An 11116-nucleotide genomic window follows, 5' to 3' on the forward strand; every position below is an offset into this window, starting at 1 on the left:
AAACAAACACATATTTAAACCCAATAATAAACAAGAATACAATTAATAGCAGGGCGGGAGATACAAATGTACGGCCCAACCTATGTCCTAAATTAATAACTGTCCTGAATAGACAGAATTTACCCCAGCAGAGGAGGGATCTAACCGGCTGGCGAAAGGATAACGGGGCCAGCTGGAAGGGCGTTACAAAAATAAACTCGCGAAGCACCAGCACTGCGTCCTTGGTGCCTGCGAGTCGCCCAGGAAACCGCGCTCTCTGCAAGCCCCACAACGTACAGCAGGGACGGGCTTCCCCGGTGCTTTGCACAGCAGCGCCCAGCGCCAGCCGCTGTCTCTTTAAGGGGCGGGGCGCTCCTTGTCCACGGAAGTCCGTGGGCTTGGAACGTTGTGTATCATGTTCGCTTCCCCCCGCGTTCTGCGGCGTGAGACTGTAGCAGATCGGCCCGCAGCGGGGGCTCTGCCGCTCCCACCAGCCCTACACGTCTGGGGATCGCCGCCACCCAGCTCTACCTTCTGCTCCCGGAGGGCAGCTGAGTATGAATGAAACTGCCTCCGTGGCGGCAGGGAAACGAGCGAGATGGGGAAGGTGAAGCGGCGAGCGGTTTGGCTGTGAACGCAATGCAGAGGCGTGCTTCTAGCAGAACCTGTCTGTGGCCCTCTGCTGCCAGCCGTTGCCTGGAGGAGGTTGTGGTTTGACGTAAGAACAGAGACTCTTGGCCTGATTTTCGTGAGGGGTCTCTACTTACCCATGGAGAGGAGAAAGTCAGCCCAAACCCCAGCCTTTGATCTCATCAGCAGATTCTGGAGCTGACAGGCACAGACTGGCCAATGTTGTTTTTTCTTTTTGCACTTTGGTGTAACAAACAAAACCGAACCCTGTAAATCCTGTTTTTGAGAATCATCTTGGGTTTTTTATGCTCCAGTTTTTACAACATTGAAGCGAAACAGCAAACTACAAATGTTTGATTTGGTTGCTGTTATTCTCTATCTAGGCTGCACTGCCCACCAATAGATACACAACTTTCTCTGTCATTGTTGCCCTCCAGGATTATGATTGCCTGGGGCTGCACTGCTAGGATTTACCTTTTCAGTTTAAGGCCCCTCAATGTAAGGAAAAACATGGCTTGGATAAGATGGTGTAAGAAATCTGGCAACTCCCCATCTAGTGATAAACACAGCTTGATCAAAATGCAAGCCTTAGCTCAGACCACCTTAGTGTGCTGGGGGATCACGAAAGTGTCTGTTGTGAAATGCCAGGAAGTATCAAACCAATGTGCATCCTTATTCCCTGAACCCGCCAAAGACAAACAACCTTCACCTGGATTTTTCTGGCATCTTGGCTTTGCTCTTCGCCTGGGACTCCGGGCTTGTGTTCTCTTGTTGAAGTTTGGCCCTTTGCTTCTGCTTTATCCTGTGACCTACCTGTCTTCAGGGTTTGCAGCTCTGTGGCTCCATCTTCTGCTGAAGGCCACAGAGTCCTCAGGTCCCACTTATATCAAGCTGGGCCAGTGGGCATGCACCAGGAGAGATCTCTTCTCTGAAGAGTTCTGCATCAAGTTTTCCAAGCTTCATGTGAAGGTGACACCTCATCCCTGGGATTACACCAAACACTTCCTCAGGAGAGCATTTGGGGAAGACTGGAAGAGAGTTCTCAAGTTTAAAAGCAAGGAACCCATTGGCTCGGGCTGTGTTGCCCAGGTGTATAAAGCTTATGCTGATGCCACTACCATTGATGACCCCCAGTTTGAGGAACTAGTGAAGAACTCTGAAACAGAATCTGCTTTTGAAGCCTGGGAGGTGTCTGGTCTTAGGGGTTTCTTCAGGTGGCCCTGGAAAGGGAAGGCTGGAGAGAGTTTGGAAGACAGCAGTGCAGACCACTCACTTAAGGAAGAACATTTCAATGAAGGTATTAATAGAAATGCTACCTCTGAGGAGCGAATGTCTGGATCTCAGCTAACTGCAAACACATCATCTATTGACAGTTTAGATGCGATGGACCATCTTATTCCAGTAGCCATTAAAGTAAGTAAGATATATTGTAGGTGGATGACTGGAATTAGAGATTGCTGAATCTGGTGGAGAGTTTAGTTCTCATGAAAAATTAATAGATGTGGCTAGGGCTAAATGCAGTGCAGGAGAGGTGCTGCTTAACCCTTCTGCCCAGGCAGTTTTCCCAGTATTCTTCAGTTCCAGCCTGTGGTACTGCTTGCCACAAAATGCTACTAATGCACCTCAGACTTGATCCTCAACAGCCCTTGCTGTTGCATGTCTGGGACTCTCCAAAATACAGACACTCCAGTCATGCCATGTTGACTGCCACGTGGGCACTAGACATGACCACTAAGGCCCAATTTATTTTAAAACTGTGTATTGAGCTAGACCTCACTTTTGGTCTTAAGTAAATTGCCCAGCTCTTCTCTGCTTCTTTTTAACCATGAAATAAATACTCTGTTCAGGCCCCCTGAACATCAATAGATAGTATGCTGCAGATGAAGGGAGGATGGGAAAAGCAGTTATAAATTAGTTTTGTTGGCATTGCAGACTCTAAACTGAATAAATCTGAGCAGTTTAAAGAGTATTATAAAGACTTCCCTTACTCACATTTTGAACCATGGATCCATGGGAAATGCGCATTGTTGACAGAGCTAATAGCAGCCCCTTTTTAATCTGAAGGGTATTTCCATTATAGCCTGGCATGTGAATATTCCAGAGCTATCATCTTAGCTTACTAAACTGAATGGACTGGCTTCCCTACAGTATCAGCAATATGCCCATGGGAGATGATCTGCCTACAGTTGTTTCTCGCTCAGGTCCTGCATCCTGGACTAGTCCACCAGGTCCAGATAGATCTGCTTCTGATGAAGATGGGCAGCAAGATCATTGGGCTTTTCCCAGGGCTCCAGTGGCTCAGTCTGACTGAAATAGTGGAGGAATTTGAGAAGCTCATGACTCAACAGGTGGGCACAATTCCATGCTCTGCATATACCGAAGCACAATTGCTTCCTCTCATTGTCATACATCCACCTACCCATTACTACCAGCAATTGCAAAGAGACTGCATCTTGTGCAGCATCACTGCATTCTGGTGCACAGTAGTGACATCAGTAATTATACCAGAGATGTCTTCAGCCTGGGGTGTTTAGTGCCTCATCAGTCAGGCAGCCAGGTCTTTTGCCTAGAGTACAAACTGTGAGAAGAGTCAGGACAGTATCTTTCAGGACAGTTTCCTTTCATTTCTCTTTAGGGGGATAATTATACTCACAGGATAGTCATCATTTCCAAATTATGGAGGGGACGTCACCCTCCTGCTTCAGTCCTCGAACTGCAGCTGAGAGCTAAGAAATATATGTTGGGGGTATGAAGGAGTGTGACTTAGAGAGGAAGCATGGTCTTGTGCTTAAGGCACTGGGTTGGAACTCTGGAATCTTGATTCAGTTCTTGATTCTGCTACAGACTGCCTGGGTGACCTTGGGCAAGGCACTTTCTTCCTGCCTGAGTTCTCCTGTCTGTAACATGAGGATAACACTTCCTTTCTCCCACCCTTTGGCATGTCTAGTTAGACTGTAAACTCTTTTTGGGCAAGGAATATCACTTATATGTATGTACAGCATCTAGTGCAATGGGTCTCGATCTTGGTTGTGACTTTGAGGCACTACTGTAATACAAATAATAAATAGTAATATTTGTCACTTTTCTTTCTAATTGAGGTAGTTCTAAGATGCCTACCCCTGGGGTGCCTCATTCTGTAATATTCCCACCAGGAGAGCTTAGCTAAGGAGCACCATCTATTTCTTTTCATTGAGGTTCTTGCTTTTTAACCAGTTTTCTGGTGGAGTTGGCTGAGCTCCATTGGGGTCAAGTGTCAGGCAGTGTGATGGTAACTCAGGCAGGACCCTCCAGGCTTCCTGTCCTCCTAGTTCTGCACCCCCTGCACCACGCAGTCTCCCTTTTCTCTCCATCCTTTTTTAGCTTGACCTACGCTACGAAGCCAGAAACTTGGAGCGCTTCCAGAAAAATTTCCTGGATGTGGATTTTGTGAAATTCCCAACTCCACTTCGCCCCTTTGTAACAAGAAACATCCTGGTGGAAACGTTTGAGGTAAGAGCTACAATGGCCATGAGAAGGGTGGTGGTGCTGGAGATTTACACTCAATGGTTGATCTTAACCTCAACACAAAGCCCTTTTCTAGAGGTGGCCTAGGGAGGGAAAGATGAGTGAGTAGGAGGGTGCATCTCTCTGCTATTGGCTTAAATGTGTCTAGGTCCTTCCTTCTCTCGTTCCTTTCTTGCTTTTCTTTTCAAGGTTGCGTTCCCTGGAATAAGGGTGAGAAATGTAGTCTCAGCTCAGTGTAGGAAACTCAGCTGGTTTTCTGGGTGCCAAAACCAGAACTGTTCTCTAGCAATCTTGTTTCTGTTTGTGTTTTCTGCCCATAAAACACACTCTAGTTCTCCTTCTCTTTGTTAGGGTTGAGTGTATAGTTCAGGAATCTAACCTGAGCTGGTCCATATAAAAGGATATAGTTGGGTTTGTTGGTTCATCTTCCTTGTGGACCAGCTTTGAATCAGCTCCCAAAGCTGTTCTTTCAGCCCCAATTCTGTGTGTCAATTCTAGCTATATATTTTCTCTAGTATTTCTTGTCCTCAGAATCCCTCATGGCCTGTTTCACACCCACTTAGCCAATCACCTCCCAGTCCCAAACCTTTGCTTCTCTGGCTTCATCAGTCACAGTAAATTCAGCCTGTATTAACCTAGCCCCCTCTGCGGCATCTTCATTGTTCTGCCAAGGACAGGAGAGACCATGACCCTGGAATGCAAGTGGTGGAGAAGATCCCTATAAGGATCTATAGGATCTCTTTGACTCCCATTCTGTCTTTGTTAAGGAGAGTCAGCCCATATCCCAGTATCTGCACGTGGACATTTCCTCAGAGCTCAAGAAGAGACTAGCCAAGATGGGCATGGACATGCTCCTAAAGATGGTAAGAGTCTAGGCTGTGTTCTTAGAATTGAACTGAGGAGGAGGGTGCCTTCCCATTGTTAAAATAATCCAGTTAGCCTAATACATATGTATATATACACACAGAGAAGTGTATTGCTCTGGGGAGCCATAGAGCTGCATTTAATTAATATTTACACATTGCTTTGGAGATGTAAAGCACAAAGTTTTACGTGGCATCTTGATGGAGGCTACAGGACTTATAAAAGCCCTAGGGAAACCAGCTAACTTTCTAGTTCCATTTGTCAAAGCATCTGCTGCTACCAATTTACAGGTAGGTGAAATATAATACTAAGCATGGAGCAAAGAAAATAAATCTGGCCAACTCTTGCAAGCAATGCAACTTTCCCTCCTCATTTTTCTATTGAATTGCAAAGCGGTTAGCCCAGCATGGGTTTTGCAACCTATAACTAACTATTCAGTTTCTCAGTCATGGCCAGAGTGGATGCTGAATGGGTACTGGCAATGAAAAGCCTGAGTTCTGTCCAGTTATGGCTTATTTTCAGAGACTAAAGCTTTCCTGGTCTGTGATTCCCCAGAACTATCTTGGACTCATAGCAAATCTTCGTTTTCGCTACATGCAGCTTTGCCGGTGCACCCTGATTTTCACCTACTGCATCTCCTGCTGTTCCAGCATCTCCTGCTGTTTCAGCATTGGGCCACTCTTGAGCAGAACTACTAATTGTATCAGTGTGTATTGGTTTTGTGATGTGGCAAGGAGATCACAGGGGGCAGGACTGAAACCACCCCACTAATGCCATTTACCATCTAGTCAGGTTTTGGACCCAGATCTCACACCGTGGAAGATTTTACTCCAGTTACTTTTGTCCTTTTCATATTATAAATATCACCCCCTCCAGGTGTTTGTTGATAATTTTGTCCATGCTGACCTGCACCCTGGGAACATCTTGGTCCAGGGCACTGCCCATTTCAGCATTGGCTGCAAGGATCAAACCTCCATTGTGGACATGTGTGACACGTTGATCGTGGAAGTGCGGCCGTCCCCCTGCCCGCTCCGTCTGATGCTGCTGGATGCAGGGATTGTGGCAGAGCTGCAGGGAGCTGACCTTCAGAACTTCAAGTCAGTCTTCACGGCTGTGGTACAGGGACAGGTGAGGCCTGCTCCGGATGGGTGCTGACGGCTCTGGAGCTGGGGGAAGGGAGACATCTGGAGTTCTTCAGTCATCTCAGTTGTCAGCAGTACATTATACAGCCGTTCCCCACACGAATGCCATTTTGGGTTTCTAAAAGGGGGAAGGGAGGTTGCTGCCTCTCAGACACTCTCAGCTGCCTTGATAACTGTATCACACATGAAAGAAAGTGGGTTCTCTGGGTTCTCATTCTGAACAAGTTCAGTTAGCCCAGGAGAGTGCCGGGCTTGATTCAGGAGTCAGAGGGCAGTCGCAGCTCCCCAATTCAAGGTTGCTCAACCCTGCGGCAAGTTAGGGCTCCATGAAGGCAACCTCAGCTCACACAGCGAGTGTAAGGTCCCTCAGGATTTAAGCCAGATTGGCAGAGCCTGTGTAGTGGAGCTCTGCTCTGCCATGTTGCTCCCCTCCTCATCCTCTCGTGCCCTGCTCCCGCAATGCCCACAACACACCCCTTTCTTCTCCTTGTACCAGGGACTGGGGAGAACAACAGGCACAGAAGGCAGAAGAGCCACCTCTGCCAGGTTTCACCCAGCTGAGAATTCTTCCATGCGGTGGGAATTCTCCACTGGCCATCTCCAGCTGCGTTGTGCCTCTAGTGAATTGGATAATAATAATGATTTGTTATTTGTATTATCATAACACCTAGGAGCCCCAGTCCTGGGCCAGGCCCCCATTGTGCTATGCTGTACAACCATAGAACAAAAAGATGGTCCCTTCCCCAATCGAGCCCTGAAGCCTTCTGTTTATCCACAGCACAAGTACAGCCCACACGGCAGCATTTCCACAACCCTATTGCTGCATCTCATTCTTGAGCTGGAGGGTTCACTCTACTGCAAGAGGATGTATGATATCTTCACGCCCATTCAGTCCTTGGCCTCTCATCTGAGACTACCAGCATGCATGGCAGTTAGTGCCAGCAACAGTAAATTGTTGTCTGTCAGGAACTCTACTGAGACCAAACTCACTTCACTCAGCTGCTGAAGTGAAACTACTTCCAGTCACTAGAGACACAAGCTGGCTTTGAACTAGTGGCCTACAGAAGAATGGCTTTTACACGAGGTCCTGTCACTATTTCCATGGGTCAGCCAGCCCTCAGGGTATGTGTAGTTGGCTGCAGCCCTGAACCAGCTTCTCCCAGCTGGCCCTTTTAAATTACTTCCACCCACACTGGCTTGGAAGACTCTCAAATAAACAAAACTTGAAAAACTCTTCACACCAAAATGTCCCTTTCTTGTCAGGCATCTCTGCTGGGGTGGAGATTTTGGAGGCATAGGGTTTTATTTCAGTCACCCTGACATGGGAGCAGTTAGCTATCAGTGCTTTTCTTACCACTGTTTCCCCTATTATGAGGGAAGAGGCATATTATATGCAGCCCTCTTTCCCAGAACTTGTCCTGATTGGCTGAGAGAGCACGGAGTTCTGACTGGCCCAACGCTACAAGGCTCCTACTCCCAGGCCCTAAAAGGAACAGGAGCTTTAGGTTTTCCCACATACTGACTCTCCCCCCCAAGAACCACTTCCTCTCTCTCAGTGTCAGTCTCTATCTGCCCTCAAACTCCTGAGGAGGGTAGTCTGACCCTCTGGTTGAAAAGGGCCAGTGTACCCTGTTAAAGGAAGCAGTTTAATCACTACAGGTGCCAGTGGAAGCCTGAGAGGGAGGGCATTGTGCAGCTGCATTACAGATCTGGTGGTGTTATCATGGTCTGGGATTCTTAAAGACACATCTCTTCCTACTTGTTTCACAGGGGGAGAGAGTAGCAGAACTGATCCTTCATCACGCCAGGGCTAACCAGTGCAAGGACATAGAGAGATTCAAAGTTGAAATGGCAGAGCTAGTGACCAAAGCCAGGATGAACACGGTAGCACTGGGAAAGGTGAGCAGACTAAATATGGTACCCAGCCTAGGACACTATCTCTTATTAAGTATACTTGTGCTTTTAAACGGGCCCAGGTTGAAAGACCAGACGTTTACACATCAGCCATCTCCCTTGTCAGTGTTACCAATTCTTTATGATTCTTTAGTCTCACAGCTGGAGAAAAACTCTGTCAAGGCCCCTAACTCCTCTTTTATTTCCTTCTAACTCAAAATAGTGTTGACTTTTTTTTTAATCCAAGGAGTTGCAGCCTGTATCCTTCTGGCTAAATCCTGCTGGGACTCCCTTTGAAACCAATAGTCATGCTCCAGCGGTGAGGCTGCAAGCAAAGCAGGGGCTGATTGTTGTGTCTCCTCAACCCTATTACCTCCTTCCTGGGTTGTGGGGTTAAGAGATCCATAGATATTGGTGGGGTTTCAGCTGATGCCCTCTGAATATTTACCAAATCCTGATGGATAAGGCTGTCAATGGAGCATAGCAAATATTGTTCTCTGAGCAAAATCTGTAATAATAAAATCTGACACTTAATATTCTTAGACATTAAACTGATCATATGATATGCCAATATCTTACTCTGGTAAATCCCTCCCATTCCTGCTCGCAGTAGTTTTCATGGTCTCCTGATCAGCAGAGTTAACTTCTTCTTTGTATCTTTACATTCCAGCTTCAAGTGGCGAATCTGCTCTCCAGTGTCTTTAAGTTACTGATCACCCACAAGGTGAGGTTCTCTGTGTTCATTTCATTCTTCTTAAAAGTTGTGCCAGGCTTTGCCATCTGAAAAATGGGCAGGGGGGAACCATTGGGATTGCAAAGGTGTGAGGTGAGGGAGTGTCTGAAATGTGCTGGGGGATCGTGCATGCTGTATTGCCTGCGATGTTTGGAAAAGAGTGCCTTAAAGCCTTTGAGGCCAGTAAGTATTTTTCCATCTATTTCCAGGGGCTTTGGATCTGGCCTTCAATAGCCTGCATTGCAGAACTGACACCAGACCATAAAAGGACAGTGTCAGTGTCTCCATTTATTTTTTCCTTATTGTTAAAAGTAAAATGAAAACAATTTGCTTTTTTCCCTCCATGCATTGATTCGTTATTGTAGGGTTGTGTAGGAGCACTGGGCTCCACGTGCTGGTTTGTGAGGGCGTTATGCAGGAGTCAGGAGCTGCTGGCACTTACTTTAAAAGCAGAAAAAAAATCACTTTTGTTCAATTGAATTCAGCTGAGCTATGACAAGTTCTATCAGCTAAGGATCTGCCTTATGGACTTTACAAAGATCAGAACAGTGTCTAGGTCAAATGCTGGGGTGCTCGACCTGGACAGTGTCCCCTCAAACTTTATTTTATTTCAGCTTTTTGGATGTTAAACCCCATCGAACTATCCCCAACAACATTAAATGTGACCAAGCCCCAATAAGGGCAAATCCTGCCTCCTGCTCAACAGATGTGTGAGGCAGTAAGATGTGGAGCAGTTCTCTTGCATGGGTGGGGGGCAGGCTGCAGGCACTCCAGATGTGGAATAGGGGTCTCATTCTGTTCCATGGGACTCCCTCCATGGCAGAGGGGAGGGGGGCACATTGCCCCTTTTCATGCGTGTGTACTTGCCTGGTCCATGGAAGCTCCTACAGCTGAGTTGACACTGGGCAGCACTGCTACCTCCTGCTCCTCCAAGGAGGGAAAAATCTTCTCCTATATGGAAGTGCAGAGCACTGTCTGCTGGACTGACTTAGGGTGTCTCCAGTGAAATGATCGGCTTCCCCTCCTGCTGAACTGCAGCAAGGCTGCTTTGAAACTGACGGGAAATGAGTGAGCTCCTGTGTCGCAATCCAGCTGTCTAGGCACACACATGCCCTCCCAGCCCCCACCCACTGCAAGCTGGAATCTCAATTGAAGGGGCTTGGAAAGCACAGAGACACCCAAGTTCGTTACAGCCTCTCCATTTGTGCTTTCAGGTGAAGCTGGAGAGTAACTTTGCCTCCGTTGTCTTTGCCATCATGGTTTTGGAAGGGCTTGCCCGTTCGTTGGACCCCGAACTGGACATCTTGGAGGCAGCTAAACCGCTTCTCATCAGAACCGCCGCTTCTCTCCTAGAGTAGCAGCAGCCACTGATGTTTGTCTTGCATTGCTGGGCTCTTTGGCAAGGACTGCCTGTGCTCCTTGGCAGCCGATGGAGAAACAGTCTGAAGCTGGGGACAGGCCCTCACCTCTCATCTCTGAGGAGAAGCAGTGGGCTATTCCCCATTAAACTGGGTATCAGCCATCACCACGCAGGCAGCATCCAGGTGCCAAAGACCTTTCCAGCTGGCTTCATGGGCCCCCATCCTGCCTATGAGAGAAAACTGTTCTGTGACAATAAAGCCCTTTAATTTGTATCCAAGTTTGAGTAACAAGTATTGACACTGAGCTTGGTGAGACTTGTTAGGAATCAGGCCTCCTTATTGATTAGTCCCACTTTGCTGAAAGGCACTCAAACTGCAATGAGAAGAGGTCATATAACTAGATAGACAGAAAAGCCATGGAAATGCAATTGCAAACATCAGAGACATTTTGCAGCTTGAAACGGTGGGTGGGTTTTGATTCCCTTAGCGAGAACTTTGCTTTCAGCCTTATGGGCCTTTTAGAATTTTACACGTTCATACAATCTGGTGTTTTGTTAGTTGGGTTTGACAGGACGTTGGGTTTTCCTTCAGCCTGACTGAAGTGACACTGTCAAGTCAACTAGGTTCCCAAGACTGCTATAATCTAATGGGGGTAAGTCGTCTGGGTTAGAAACATCTTTGGAAAATGTTTAGATCTTACCACTGTGGTCAGGAGTTTTAATTAAAAAAAAATAAATCTGTTTTGTGGAACAAAACCATGTGTGATCTCCCCCTGAAGGCTAGCTCTTAAAAGCTATTGTTGGAATGGGCTTTAAAGAACCAGATCGGTTTCAGTGTCATTTCAGTCCCAGGGGAGGGGATCAGTCATTGTCAAATGGGGGCAGAAAGGGTATTATTTTCAGGCTTTGAAGAAACAGAAGCTATAAATATTTTTAAATAGTTGCTAAGCATCTCTTACTCCGAGGAGCTGGTGATCTCTGGGTGTTCTATTGCTGGAAGAAGATTGCATC

At 47.0% G+C, this 11116-nt stretch overlaps 1 protein-coding gene across 2 annotated transcripts; it reads left to right on the plus strand.

Moving 5' to 3' along the window:
• Positions 1–357: 357 nt before the first annotated feature.
• ADCK2 (aarF domain containing kinase 2) lies at positions 358–10842 on the plus strand. Of its 2 annotated transcripts, XM_032783177.2 has the most exons (8): positions 358–2022; positions 2811–2957; positions 3970–4098; positions 4881–4976; positions 5854–6105; positions 7890–8018; positions 8683–8736; positions 9960–10842. In XM_032783177.2, exons 1-8 carry the CDS (start codon positions 1051–1053, stop codon positions 10101–10103), a joined length of 1923 nt encoding a protein of 640 aa, XP_032639068.1. In that variant the 5' UTR covers positions 358–1050; the 3' UTR covers positions 10104–10842. The 2 variants fall into 2 exon arrangements, with proteins under 2 accessions (XP_032639068.1, XP_032639069.1); XM_032783178.2 differs by lacking the exon at positions 4881–4976.
• The last annotated feature ends 274 nt before the right edge of the window (positions 10843–11116 follow it).

This window comes from Chelonoidis abingdonii, chromosome 1, assembly GCF_003597395.2.
Source record: "Chelonoidis abingdonii isolate Lonesome George chromosome 1, CheloAbing_2.0, whole genome shotgun sequence".
Lineage (NCBI taxonomy): Eukaryota > Metazoa > Chordata > Testudines > Testudinidae > Chelonoidis > Chelonoidis abingdonii.